The sequence below is a fragment of the Dromaius novaehollandiae genome, chromosome 1 (assembly GCF_036370855.1).
Source record: "Dromaius novaehollandiae isolate bDroNov1 chromosome 1, bDroNov1.hap1, whole genome shotgun sequence".
Lineage (NCBI taxonomy): Eukaryota > Metazoa > Chordata > Aves > Casuariiformes > Dromaiidae > Dromaius > Dromaius novaehollandiae.
In genome coordinates, this window is record NC_088098.1 from 10098286 (window position 1) to 10113484 (window position 15199).

Genomic DNA, 15199 nt, shown 5'->3' on the forward strand with positions numbered 1-15199 from the left:
GCTGTTACTAGGGAAAGTCTGTAGCAGTTTGTTTAACAATAGGCATCAAGAAATGTATCCATGTAAGATGCAGAGAAAATTGGGTTATATTCTATATCATTATCTTTCTACACAAGCTATGGCAAAATAAACAGAATTTGACTGTTATCACCTACCATTCCACCTTGGACTGAATTACATATTCTCTTTCTTTAATAGCATTGCACTCGTTTTGGTATTTAAGAAGTTGTTGCCTCATTCGGGAAGCTTCACTGGCAGACTCTTCAGGGAACTGTTCTGCTTTTTCCAGTTCACGTTGCTGCTGTTCCAGTTCAACACTAAGATGTTTGGCTTCCTGCAACAGCTGGATCTCAGATTCCTGTAAACTACATTAAATAGAAACACTTAGAACTAGGCAATAAGAAGCATAAGAGAGAAGCTTTGTATCTTACTATAATATTTAATACAAGGTTTTCAAGACTAGACTGGATAAAGTCCTGATTAGCCTGGTCTGACCAGCTGACCCTGCTTTGAACAGGAGGTTGGACTAGATACCTCCTGAGGTCCTTTCCAACCTGAATTACCCTGTGATCATATGAGAACAGTAGAGTCTGCCATGTTTTTTTTTTTTTCTGCATGCCTAGACTTGGCATGGGATTCATCTCATCTAATTTTAACCAGATGAAAGACAGTTAGACCAACTTATTTATCTAGCACCTCCTAGAAGCAGAGATAGGTGATTCATTTTATCCTAACAGAGATGCCTAAAGGCTGGTTTCAGGTTGTCACTCTATTCATGTGGGTTATATGGAAGATATTCCCAGTAACTGGAATGGTCTGAATGAATGAACATAATCACTCTTTTAGTTCCTAGCTTCAGTAAGCACATAGCAAAGATCTGGCATCTTATGTTTCTTGACATGTGGAAAAAGGCCCTCTCACTTATTCAAGACCTTTTATGGCAAAGGAAGCAGATAAATCTGGAGATGAAAGCCAGTACTAGGGCTGAAATCCCAAACAAATAAAATCAATAGCAAAACTCCCATTCAGGAAATGCTGCATCCTCCTCCCTCCTGGCCCAGGTTTACTGTCCTTCTAAGAACAAAGACAAGGACCCCTATCTGTAATTTAGAATGTTTATCACTCTTTGAAGTTAAATTTACGTTTTAGTCCAAAGGTGCAATTGCCTTTCAGGGGAATATATCTCAGTTAGCTCTAAATCAGTGTGGGGACCAATAACAGAGAAGTATTCAACAGTACAAGGCCAAGTCTGGGCTGTAAAGCACTCTTAAGTTCTTAGTAAATATCTGGACACCCACCTAGCTCTGAATTGCATGTTGCTATTGCTGTAGTGTTACCAGCATCTGAAGTAGCACATTTAATGATACATGAGCTGCAGCTACTTTTGTGGACTGCTGTGGAAACCTACTATAAGACTTACAGAATTGACAGACTTTCTGCTCTCACTTGCATCACCAAAGTCTACCTTCACAGAAACAATGAACTGTAATATTCTGACAATGTTAGAAGACTGTTTCTCATAGTACACTTAGGAGCCTATATTGTGATATTTGCATAACAGATCTTTGAACAAGACTGTTGTTAAATACATTGCTTATTATGGAAGAGTCATAAAGTGAACCAGAACATGAAAATTCACATACAATGCATAACATACAAACGTAGTTTTTATGATATAGATCATAAAATCATTGTGCATCCCTTCTGAATATTAACTACATTATAAGTTTTGTAAAATATTACACTAAAATTAGCCACAAATGATGTGGAAGAATAAATAACTCTGTTGGTTGTCCTCTCTTACTTAAAAATATAATGCAATGTAGTATTTTTTTTAAAAAAGGAATTTATAAAACCCCATATTAAGAATCTCTATACTAAATTTTAGCTCAAAGATGACATTTGTGGATATATTACAAGCTTAGTAAGAACTGAATACATAATTACTTATTACAAATTACAATTATTAAAAAATTACTTATCTCACCAAAGAAGAGGAGTTCAAATGAGATGATAACCAAAAAAACATAAAGCATAAACTGACTATACCGCACAAACATAGCTGAAATAACACAGCAGAAAAAGTTTTGTTTTGTTTAACATTTCTACTTAGCTAACCGCTTCCTTTTTTAAGCCAGAAAATAAGAAAACCACATACTTCAACAGGAAACAAGAGTGTGTCTTTATCACGAACAAATAACTTCATGTGTTGCTACAACTACATCTTGACTTTTGAATGATAGAATAAATTGAGATGTCCGTGCAAGATCTTATATAATAGTTAAAACTCATGTAAGTCATACAGAATGTACGCTGTTTTGGGAGAAGATATAAATGATTGCAGCAATATGCACTCATTTAAAAATATAAAACATTATTAGAATTGTATCTTTTCAAGGAAATAAAAAGATAAATATAGAAATAAGAATTAAGTGTTGAATCTAGACTAGATCTTGTCCATCATAGTTGCCAATAGGTTTTCATGTGAAGGTATCTTGAAGACAGTTGAAGACTACTGGTAACAATGAGGAAATAACTGGACATTGACACAAAGCATACATCTAGAAACCCTTATAGGCAAAAATTTGCTTGCAAAGTCTTCATGCAAGAATCCATGCAACTCAGTAACTTATAAACATTTCTTCTCTGCTTTTCTCCATACTGCACTAGCAGTGCTGTAGCTCTAGGTATGTCTACATCTTTCCAGAGATTTATCTAAAGATTCACAGCAACCTTCTAGCTTGAATGCTGATCAATAGTTTTGCAGTATATTACAGGAGACAACGTGACTGCTTTCTGAGTTAACATGTAGAAACATGTTTAGGCAATCGCACTTTCTACTCTGCATGTTTCTTGCATTCATCCAGCCAGTAACAAACCATTGGATCCAGCATATAATAGCTGGTTTATTCTTGCCACAGGACTGTGCTGCTATTGAATCAGAACACAAATACATAGGGGTTTAAGAGATAGTGGGAGAGAACATCTGATGAACATGACAGGTTGTGGATGGCCAGCCATTCAAGGATAAATAAAGACACTCATTGCATAATAAATACTTCAGTTGGATACCCTCATGGATACTATGGCTATGCCAGTTGTAGATCAGTGGTTTTTCTTAATACAGCTAGAACGGAATGGTGATGTCAGAGCATCACAGGGATCATCATAGTAGTGGTGAGAACAGTTCTAGAATGTTGTTGTGCGGAGTTTTACCCTTATCCTACAATACTAGGCAAGGCAAATGAAGGCGGCCATAACAACCCAGAAACAGGCTGCTGCAGCCTTTTGGTAGCAATTTATCCTTAAACTGTTTTAATCTGTGTCTAATTGGTTTAATATTGGCCAGTCCGATAGTTGCCTGATGTGGCAGGTTTCGGATTTGTGAAGTGATTAATAACGTAACATAGATATTAGCGCATATATCCAAAAAAAGTTGGCGTAAGAAGATAAGCTTTCCAAACTGCCAATGAACCATACTGTTATCTGATGTTCTTATAGCTTGGTGTATGAGGATATACGTATTAGGTTCCTAAATTTAGATAAGAGAAATAAAAATTTAAGATGGGGCCACATGATTGCAAAAGCAAATGGTTTTCAGGGAGCAAATATGAGCTCAGGTACATATGCTTTAGGTGCAGCCTCAATGCAAAGTGGATAGGTGAGACAGCACCAGAAAAAGATGACAGTGTTGCCCGGACTTTCAGCAGTGCAGCAAGCACAAATTCAACACCTTGAAGAAATGTATTGAAGTTGTCATCTGCCAGGTGACATCTCTTGACTTCCTGGAGTGTCAAATTAAGCAAAACTGAAACCAAGAAATAAAGGACCACTATCTACCAATAAGTAGAGGGCCACGCTATACACTCATAACTCTGTTTACTCTAGTGATAGCCTTGGGAATTATCTGCATACATATTAGTTGCATTCATTACATTAGACACATTTGTACTGTATACCAGAGAGATCAGTTGCAATAGTTTGGCAGAGCTGTTATATTAACCATTCACAGGGAGCTATGCTGCTTAAGACATAGAATTTCTCCCTGGCATCTCTGTATGTGACTAAAGGGAAGAGGTACACACATAGCTTGAAGACCTCATCCAGCATCATTTATTTCCACATGGCATGTAGCAGCACTGGGACATAAAGAACATTCTGTCATGGAGATTAACCAGGGAAGCGAAGGAACTCAACCATAATATGTAAAACAAAATTCTTACCCCACAGAATTGTACTGCATGTGTAAGGGTGAAGATCTAAAAATTAAAAGGTGGTATTAATTCTGTGAATGGTTGATTGTAAGAACAGGACAAATGGTTTATAAACGTTCACAAAGGGTCATGCTCAGTACAGGAGAAAAGTATAAATTTGTGACTCATGAGTCTACCATGTCTTCATTTAGGGAACAGAGTCAAGGATCTTTCAGTGTTTCCTGTTTTTCAGAACTGTGACTTCTCCTGAGTTTGGGCAGGGTTTCATCTCAGTTGACTTAAACCAACAATATAAACAGATACCAAACTTATCATTAGGACTCCCCTTATAGTCAGTGGGGAAAAACAGACACTTGCAGTCTGTATAAGGAGGAGGTAAATCATCTCTATTTCTTTCTATTTATTAAGGGACTCTAGATAACTAGTTTAGATGTTCATGTCTACAAATGTTAATGTATGGGCAAGGTAATCTCACCTTTGATGTCTGAAAAGTCCTCAAAATATACCAGAGATTATGATTAATTTTGGTATTTGATTTTCCTTGCTTTCTTCCAGCAGTAAGAGAAATTCCATAGGAATTAGCACTCAGTTATGTATGGGCATTTGGTCTGACATATGACTACATCTAGGTAAAGAATGTTATGTGATCCTCTCTGATAGGCCTATGGAAGATTGGCAAATATGCATTCCTGCAAGAAGCCTGAAAAGAATGGGAGATGTAATCTACAATCCAAATTTTTTTTTATTTTTGGTGTACTGTATTTACAGTAGTTTTACGTGTGACAGAAAAGACAGATGAGTCTTTCCCATTCTCCCTCCAGCCATATCCCACACATTACATATATACAGACACTATCTTTATATAAGAATGTTCTATATAAAAGAATGCTATATATATATTTACATAAAAGCAAATATGTAGTAACATGCCTGTATTTTTTCCAGCCAAAGGCTGGTTTCAAATGAACGCAGGCTGAAATTCAGTCCAATTCACAGCTACTACTGTCTCCTTCAGCTCAGTGAACACTGGCATGGTAGAAAGCTTTTCAATTAACTAATCTAACATCCACATAATATGTTTATTCTGAGCATTAAGTCATCATTTAGGGCACAGAGTTAAGGATCTTTCCCTGTGTTTCCTGTTATTCAGAACTGTGACTTCTTCCGAGTTTGGGCAAGGTTTCATTTCAGTTTACTTAAAACAACAGTATAAACAAATACTGAACTTACCATCAGCAAAGAGCACTTTCTAGAGAGTTGAACTGTTTTAGGTATACCATTTTTAATTTGCTTCTCAAAAGTATTTACTATGCACTAGTCTAAATAAATATCAGATGACCTTTTACACAACCAGATTTGTGTAAATTTTATAATTATACCAGTTTTGTAAGAAAAAAATCAGGAGACTCAGTCAGCCTTAAGAAAAACTGTGTTTTCAGGATTTGGGGAACCCTTTTCAAATTGCTTTACATTTCTTATCACTTTCCACTATTCAGATTGCTAAGACCAAATTTCAGCATAACTCAGGTAACTTGAATTAGTTTTAGAATCCTTAAATTAGTCCTTAGCTTCAATGATACAAGAATCATTGCTCTGTTATAAGCAGAATTGCCATAAAGGTTTTGAAGTGGACTGTCAAGGAAATTGGGCTACAATACTGGTGGATATTACAGTACATATTACAGAAATTTTACAAGAGTATCATGATGCTGATTTTACTGATGACTATGGGTGTACCACAGATAACATCAAAATTATTCTGCACAAATACTACTTTAGTATCGCAATATCTACAATACTATACTTCTGTTCTGTGATGCACTGTTCAGCCTAGTACTATCTATCCCCACTTCGTCCCTGCCTCTTCCTTTCCTTCCACTCACACATCTGCTGCTCAAACCTGGCATAGAGCTACCAGCATGGTCTTTCCCCATCCCTTCTCTTCTATTCTCTCTCCTTCAGCAAGGTACCAGAGCAGGGCAGACTCACAGCTACTACATCTAATTTCAGACTTTGTCTTATACTTTGAAGGCTAAGGACATAACCTTCTAAGTTTGTTAGCAGTCCTGTCTAATGTGACTGTGAATATTCTCTGAGGATAAAATTCATACCTAATTAGATGTGGAAGAGTCTCATTTTCCTTCTTAGTTTCTCTTTCCTTCTTACCCTCTTCAATTGCTCTCTATTATGTTAGCTCTGCAGTCCACAGTCTTTTCATATGTTATAATTTTGGCTACGTGCTCTTCAAATATATCTTCCTCTATTTTAAACTTCCATATTGTGTGTTTTAGTTTGTGCTTCCTTCCATTGCCACTATTATTATGTTTATATTAACAATAAAGATGTTCAAACAAATAGTGAAATGTTTCAGATTACCTTGCATCTTCCTATTAAACAAAACTGTTTTTCATCCTTGTGTTCTTACTCCCCCTTTAACACCACTCACTGTAAGAAAGCCTTAAATGATAATTAGGCCTCAGCATTAGGGAAAATTTACTTTAAATATGTAATGCTTTGGCTAAAGAAACAAAGTCTACAACAGAATTATGGCAGAGGATAAGCTGTCAAATCAAATATTTGCAACAAAATGGGGGAAGATACCCTTAGAAATCTGTAAATATTGTACCTTATCACAGTCTTATGCAGCAGGGCGTACTTTGCCTTCAGCTCAGCTACTCTGCTGCCTGGAAGCTTTCCAGAAGAAAATAGCTAAGGAAGGGAAACAGACAATTATAAAATCTATTAAGCATTAACATTTTCATTATGTTGAAAATTTTTGTAACTATTGTTGGCAGCATCTTAGTTTATTCAGTTTTTGGTGACATACCAAATGGAATACACAGACGAAAAGTGCTTTTTTACATAAGAATTGAAAGCATAAACAAAACAGTATAAAGACTGTATCTGTCATAACTACAGTATTGCCTACACTCCTATCTCTCTTCTGATCTCCCTTCTGCATTGATATTTCATGATAATTCTCTCTTGACTTTGTATTCAGGCCCTAAGTCATCGATTTTCCATGTTGCTTATACGATGGTTCAATCCGGTTGTAAAAAAGAGGAGCTTGGCTCAAGCTAGACCATCCCCAGGTCACAGAGCTCCCTGCCTTATGTGCTTGTGCAGGTCCTTCATGGCAAACACCAAAAGCCAACCACTCCCCATATTTAGTACTACAAAAAACATACATATGTCATGCAGCTTACCCATTTCTTAGGTGGTTCCTCAGGTGTCTGGAGGGAGGTAATTTGGGCCAATGAGGAAAGCTAGTCTTTCTTAATACAAATAGGAAACACAACAGAGCGCCCAGTTTTGCCACTGGGAGTAAAAATTACAGTGACAATATGACACTATCTCCTAAGATATTTCTTTAGAAAACCTTTCCTTCCTCTCTTTTGGTTACAGGTAAGAACCACCACGTAAATCCAGTTAAAAGCTTCAGTTGGTCTTGCTCTACAAAAGTCCACAGCTAGCCTTTTGGGGCAGCATATCAAATCTGCAATCTCTTTTATGGGAACCTGCCAAGAAATGCAGTTGTGCATATCTCAAAGAAACAAAGTTATTACAGCACCCAAAGAAGCTCCAAAGCCATACTTCAATCCTTATGTTTGATAAGGCCTCCAGGGAAAGGCCCTCCTTCTGGGCTGAACTAAAGGTAATGTAAGAGATTCATATATGGGCTATTCTGTAGATGCCCCGTCTTGAATATCCAGGAGAAACTGTCCAGGACAAATCCTACAGTCAGGAAGCAGAATTCAAATTAATATGCTAATGGAAGTATCCGTTTTGTTGGTAGCTACTTGATTTTTTTTAAGATTTGCTGCAAAAGATTTCAGGGCAGCTAAACCTATCTTTGTTTTTTGTAGCCCTGAGAAAAGGAAAGCAGATCTGTCTTTCATTTGTTTGTATGAGATTAAAGATAAACAGCTCTCTAATATTTATTTTGGCATGCTTTATGAGCCAAAGATACTGCTCAATTAAGCTCACATTACTAACTAGCTCTTCTATGAGAAAGCAAATATCTCCTTATCTGAGCCCACTTATTAGCTTCATGTGGAGGTATAGTTTTCCTGTTTGAGTGGTATCTCACTATTGTCCTTCCTCTTGAACTATACCTGTAAGTTCTATTTTTCCTTACTGCTTAGCTTCTCACTGCACACACAGGCCATGTTTGGCAATGTTCCTGCAGAAATAAATTTTTTGGCCTTGAAACTGTGTGCTTTATATCCATAAACTTTTGAAGCATTTCACATTTCAATTTCTGAGTTCAAATCAGAGCTAAGAGCTCTATGTTGATAAGGCTGGACCCCTGCAGAGTGAAGACACCCAGCTCTGGGGACCACAGAAGAGAGATTGTATGGATAACGTAACCAGCATGTCAAAAGGGCATGAGACCTCTCATCACATGATCATCCTTGTTATCACAAGTTTAGCTGGAGAGCCATCAGAGAGTCAGCACTGGGCGACCCCGATCTCAGGTTTTGTTATTAAATCCCAGCACAGTGTTTGTTTCAAGATTCTTGAGGAGCAGGAAGAACAAGAAGGGAAAGAAAGAGGCTACAACTTGAGGGGAAGAAAAGTAGCTAACTGAGGGAGGGGAGGATTGTAGAAGGGAGGGAAAGCTTGAACCAATTGTGTTTGTCATGATAAGCCCAGATGAAGGATGGTGCCTAAGATACATAGATACACAATGCATTTAAGTTTGCCTCCCCACAGATATGCTACTGGGTGACATGGAAATAAAATGAACTACAAAAGCTATATTGTCTGAATCAATGGATGCTCCCGGCAATTCACTGAATGCCTAGAAGAGGGATAGAAGTTGTGACTCTTGCCTTGCACATTTCTATCATGCTGATGAACAGATTTCCAGTCCCTGAATACACTAACTATGGATAACAGAAATTAGGGACAGGACTGGAATGACTATAGGTACCCACTCAGACACTGGAACTGTGGTTGTGCACAGTCAGCAGAGTATGAAGAGTAGCTCTTTGCAAAAGATACTGAAGATGAGTAGCAGTCTCATGCTTTTAGAGATGCTCTTCAATGGATGGTATAGAGGACAGAGTCCTTGTGGTTTACCATCAGGTTGGCCAAGAAGTAAGCATTTTTCTAGCCAGAATGACTTTGGTTCCCACTGATATTTAGGATGGAATTAGGACCAAGAAATTACTTGTCACTCTACCTTCTGCAAAGGCTACTGATAGTCCTGAAGTAAACCTCCTCTTGTGGGTACAGACATCCTCCAGCTCAATGGCAACAGCCTGAACAGGCATTAAGGAGGCTGAACAACCAAGGCAGACAGATTTTCTTTTATATAGTGCATAATGGCAAGGGGTGAACACATTGAACTAACCTATTATCATGGGATATAGAAACAAAAACAATAGCTAGGAAACAGTAGCTTCCTCCTGCCAACTATAGGTGGATGACACTAGCGTTACCAGGGATGAGCTAAGATCTAAAATGCTGAAGCCCAAGCTTAAATATACAGTCCCTAAAGACAGTATAGACACTGTACCTAAATGCACTTCCTTTGCATTAGGCCAGCCCTAATGCTCTTACCTGTCTAGGGCTGAATTTTCATTGCTTCCAACAGTTAGAGTGATGCATCTAAATCATACGTTCATTACCCTGCAAGTCTGATTGGACATCTGTATTTCTTTCTTTAGAAATTTGTGACTAATGCCATGCAATGACAGAGCCTACTTCAAATAAGAAGGTTTATTTAAAAGCTGGAAAAATGCACAAGCAATATCATCTACACATACACAGCACTCACCTGAATTTACCCCTGATTATAGACTTTTACATTGGATTTGCTCTTGAGTTACAGGAACAGCACAAAGCCAAATTACTTTTGTTTAACCAACAAAATATTAGGATGCAGCCTCACCCCATCTAACTTTTCAGCGAATGCTCCTGCTAAACTTTTTTCTCTTTCTCAAGAAATGTATTTTCTCTCTTAAAGTTGCATCCTCCTTATTTGAGTGTGAGTTAAAATTACTTCAATGGTTTTTAGCAGAGGCATAAGCATTGCTATTACCCAAAACTGGATATGCCCAGTGAGCAAGACAGACATGAGTTTATCTTCAGTTGAAAATGATCTTGGATTAGGTAAAGTTCAAATAAAAAGTACAATAACTATTCTAAAAAAAAGTTCCTGTGTAGTTGTGGAACTACACAGGAAACAGTAAACCAAACAATATTCCCTCGGCTTATTTTACTATTTATTTCATAGTATGCAAACAAGCCAATTTGACCTTCCTGGCTTGTAATCACAGCCGTGGCATCTGTGGGGATATACCGAAACTATCTTTTTCCTCTGACATTCTGTCCCAATTCATCACCTCACATACCTTTCATACATTTTTTTGTTTACAAAGAAGAGCATACTTTAGGGAGGAGAACAATATTAGTTGCTAAGTTTCCTTTAGGCCATCAGAATAGCATTTGGAAAATTGTTATCTAAGGGCAACAGTCCAGAACAAACCTCCACTCATGAGGATAAGTTTTCAGTTATATAAACTGACTTAAATAGGGACACTTGCAAGAGTGAACATTATTTACTTAACTAATGGCTTGAAATACTGAGTCTCACCATGCAACCTTCAAATTAAAATATGAAGTAATTCACCTTTTGCTCTTTTGTTTGCATCCATTTGGCTCTGGAAGAAGTTGTTGGAATCAGAAATGAAATCATGCCACTAATTTTGTGTGTCTGTGCTTACAGTGGATTTTGTCCTGAATGGTAGATAAGATATAATGGGCATTCTGGTCCTATTTGGCCTTTAACAAAGTCTGGTATAGCCAGTACAATTGCCAACAAGGAAAAAAAAACCAGGTGCCATAATATAAAATAGCTACACAGCTTTATTTCTCAATCACAGCATTAGCTTTCTTTTTTTAAATATTGCAAGCTAAATTGGAACTGGAATTCATTATTATTTCTCTTTACCTCTATTTCTGGATGTTTGCTATGGATGAGTCATATTTTCCTTTGATATTTGGTCTAATTTGAATCATCTTTGTCTTTAGTAACATATAAGGCATGTTTTAACATGGGATAAGTAACAAATTCATTCTTAAATTGCAATACAGACAAAGCATAATGATTTTACTTCTTTATAGCTAAGTGATGTTGGCAATGGGCATAAATAGAGCTCTTCCTCGCCTCCACACTTTAACTTATAGAGCTCTTTCCTATTCATGTCACGGTAAAAATTACAGACCGCTAACATGAGTTAAATATGTAGGGGTTTAAACACACAAATATGTATAAATCTCAAGCATACGCACACTTTCTTTTATTAATCTATATCTGCAGAGAGATTCTAAAGGTCCTACTCCATTTCTTCTATCAGTAAGAACTATGAGACATAGTCTGATCATTACAATCGTAGAGTAAATACAGACTAGTCCAGCTGCTGCTATTCATCAATATGATTAAAATCTGGATCTGACTTGGATCTGATTATCTTAATTCTGTAAAAATGTTTGTCTATTATATCTATCAGGGGTTAAATAAAATCAATACTACTTTCATAACACCCATTATAAAAATTATATAAAGAACATTACTACGGCCATGTTTTAAAATGCAACACAATACAAGTTAATTCAAAAATCCAGTTGAAATGGATTAAGTGAATATTCACTTCCCTGATAATTTTCACCTAATCCAAAGTAAGTTTGATTTTGGAGGCAATTTTTTCATATAAAATGTTTAACAAAGCTTAGCAGTGCATATTACTAAAATATATATCAAAAGACAGACTTTCTACAAAGACATTAGGGTCTGTCATCCTGAGAGCTAAAAAAAGTTAATTGCTGGTTTAAATTGGTGATAGTCCACCTCACAATGATCCTGGTCTGGTAGTATTTATAAATAAAGCAGTAGTTACAGCAGCTTTAAAAGGCTAGCATTCCAAAGCTGAAAGCAGCTTTAATATACCCATCTAGGAATATAAATTTTAATATATGAAGGCTTAATGGAAGTTAAGAATTGTCTGACTGGATCTTAATAAATGGCCATAAAACCATTGTCCCCAGACATAAAAAAAGCCACTGTGATTGAATTGAGGTATAATAACAATAAAAAACTAAATCTCTCTATATAAAGGGTAGGGAAAAAATATGTAAATTGAGCTAAATTATGGCATAAGTTAAAGTTTGAAGGCAACAGATAAGGGAAACTAAGGAAATCCATGAAGCATCAGTGATCAAAGGAGATGGAAATAAGAAGGGCTTTAAACAGATATTAAAAAAAAAATCTGAGAAATCCATGGTTCAGGTTTATATATACTGCTACATCATGACAGTAAAATTTTAAGTTGATATAGGGTTGCAGAAAAAGCAAAAACATCCAATAATGACTGAAAGGCATTGTGTACGACAGGAATAAATTTTTCAAGATTTTTTTTTACTCTTCTTCTGACAAATTCTAAATCCATAGTATGTAATATGGAAAAAATATTCTTGTATCAAGCAACTCAATATTTCAGTACAGTACACAATTTGTGTAAGAATGTAGTATAAAAAATATAAATATGCATGACAATGTATGGAAGTAGATGTCTTGTACCAGGTACATGTTCAGAAGACAGATGCCTGCAGAGAGCTTTCATGTCTTGTATAAAAGTCAGCATTACAGTCTTTAGATTCCTGGGAAGTCTGGTGCCAAGGGTCTTGCAAAGATTACCCACCCCCCTAAAAACAATCCTCGAAATGGCCCATCTTGCATACATAATGCAAGACTCCACTTGCGGAGAAGATGAACTACAGTAATGTGATTCCTAACAATTGCTACACAGAAATTCAGCATAGGAAATAGAGAATATTCCTAACTTGTTTTATTAGTGGTAAGAATGTTTGAGTTTAAACAACCTATGTTTGAAGAAGCCCTAGTGTTAATTAAAAAACACAGTATACTTTGGCAGCGGTGACTGTAATGAGTATTACACCTTCTAGATTTCAACCTTGGCAAGTACTCTTGGAATTTAGTTTAAAAAATGTCATCATTCAAGAACATGCAAATAAAATAACTAATGATAAAATAGTCAATGGTATTTATGTATATACATACATTCATACACACAAACAAACATAAAATTTCTAAATTAGAGTTCATTGTAATTTTCATAATTTTATTCTGGTCTGTTGGACCTGCAATAGTAACATATTTCTGCAAAAAAGTTGCCTAATAGACAATATCCCAAGACTAAATATCCCACGACTGGTATCCCAAGTTTAAAAAAGAAGTTACATTTCACATCCCCTTCCACCCTGCCCACCACCTCTCTAAGATGTTCATTTGTAGATGCTCATCCATAGTTCATTTTGTTGCTTGTAAGTGCGCATGTTGCTGGAGTAAGTAAAATGGTAGTTCTCTTTAGCTATCCTAATAATTTGCTACACTGAAAACAAGGAAAAGAACCAATGAAGATGGAGAAGTGAGAAAAAAAGAACGTGTGTGCTTGACAGGTCTTTTGCGGTCCTGTGTTAACTATGATGCTCTGGAAAGAATTGAGGTCATTTTGTTACTGGCAGTGGATGATCTGAAGCCTGGAGCTTGGAATATAATCACATAATTATTCTTCAACTGTTGATTCTTCCAAGCTCTTTCCATGTGAGTTGCTTTTCTCCTTTCCTTAGCTTTTCTTTCTTACTGTACAATGAACTGGGACCCCATAATTTTTTAAACACACCCAAAATTAATAGATCATCTGGGTAAACTAAAATAAAGTTTCCGTATTTAAATGAAGAATTATTGGAAAGTTGGAGGAAGATTTGGCTGCTAGTGGATGGTTGCTTGGCAACTTCTTTTTGCTTTCTCCTTGTACTCCCATAAACACAATTACATAAAAAGTATGTATCTTATTACTGGGTTGACTTGCATCTTTCCCTTTTAATATAGTTTTCTGTTATGTTTACTTTATCCTATTAAGCTATCCCTTCTTTTACTTTACACTTATTTTTAAATGATTAACATGTTACACTCCACTGAGTGTAAATTTCTAACTTCATTGCATCTTTTCAGGCTATCTGGCTATCTGAGGCTCTGCTTTTCTACCAGAAAATAAAACAATAAATAAATTTATTTCTTTCAGTCAGTGGAAACTCCATGAAATAATAGTACTAAGAACTCTAAGAACCTTAACATTCTCCGTTTTGAATTCTGTGTCTTTTTCATGTCTGATTTTGGAGCTCTCCAGAAATGAAAAGAATTTAGCCAAATTTCAAACTTAGTAAGATTGTAATGTAATTTGAATATTGGTCTAGCGCTTTGCATGCTTCTGAAGAAACACAGTGAGAAAAGTGTGGAAGATCAATATAGCCACCATGAAGACAATATGTATTAATATCAGTTACTCATAATCATTATGAAAGTGAAACATTTCAAGTCTTCCTAGGAAAGACTTAATTTTAACATTCCCTAAAATCTCTGCATTTCAGAGAAATGATGGAGCTAATACAGATTTCTAATTATGTCTGTAGACGTTGCAAAATAACTGAAATGTATTCTAAACTTCAACAAAATACTCTGAAGTGCCTGCACATTAATGCATGCAGCACGAGAGACAGACAGGGGGAATTAGAAGTCTCTGTGCAGTTGCAGGGATACAATCTCATTGGGATCACAGAGACATGGTGGGATAGCTCACATGACTGGAGTGCTGCGACAAATGGATACAGGCTCTTTAGGAATGATAGGCTGGGAAGATGAGGAGGAGTTGCTCTTTATGTGACAGAGCAATGGGAATGCATGGACCTCTGCCTGGGGACGGGTGAGAGGCCAGATGAGAGCCTATGGGTCAGTGTTCTGGAGGATTTAGTAGTGGGTACAGACACCCTGGTGACAAAGGACACTGAAAAGGACAAGGTACTGAATATCTTCTTCACTTCAGTCTTTACTGCTATGACCAGCCTTCAGGAATCCCAAGTCCCTCAGACCAGAGGGAAAGTCTGGGGCAAGGAAGACT

The 15199-nt window shown here is 36.6% G+C and overlaps 1 protein-coding gene across 1 annotated transcript in view; it reads right to left on the reverse strand.

Annotated features, from left to right (window-relative positions):
- Window positions 1-15199, reverse strand: part of CCDC146 (coiled-coil domain containing 146) — a 96023-nt gene that overhangs the window by 35879 nt on the left and 44945 nt on the right. The window contains exons 3-4 of the mRNA XM_064505247.1: window positions 6841-6923; window positions 156-365 (exon numbers count right to left, since the gene is read on the reverse strand). Coding sequence (XP_064361317.1) covers window positions 156-365; window positions 6841-6923 — 293 coding nt within the window. The remainder of the gene's footprint in view (window positions 1-155; window positions 366-6840; window positions 6924-15199) is intronic.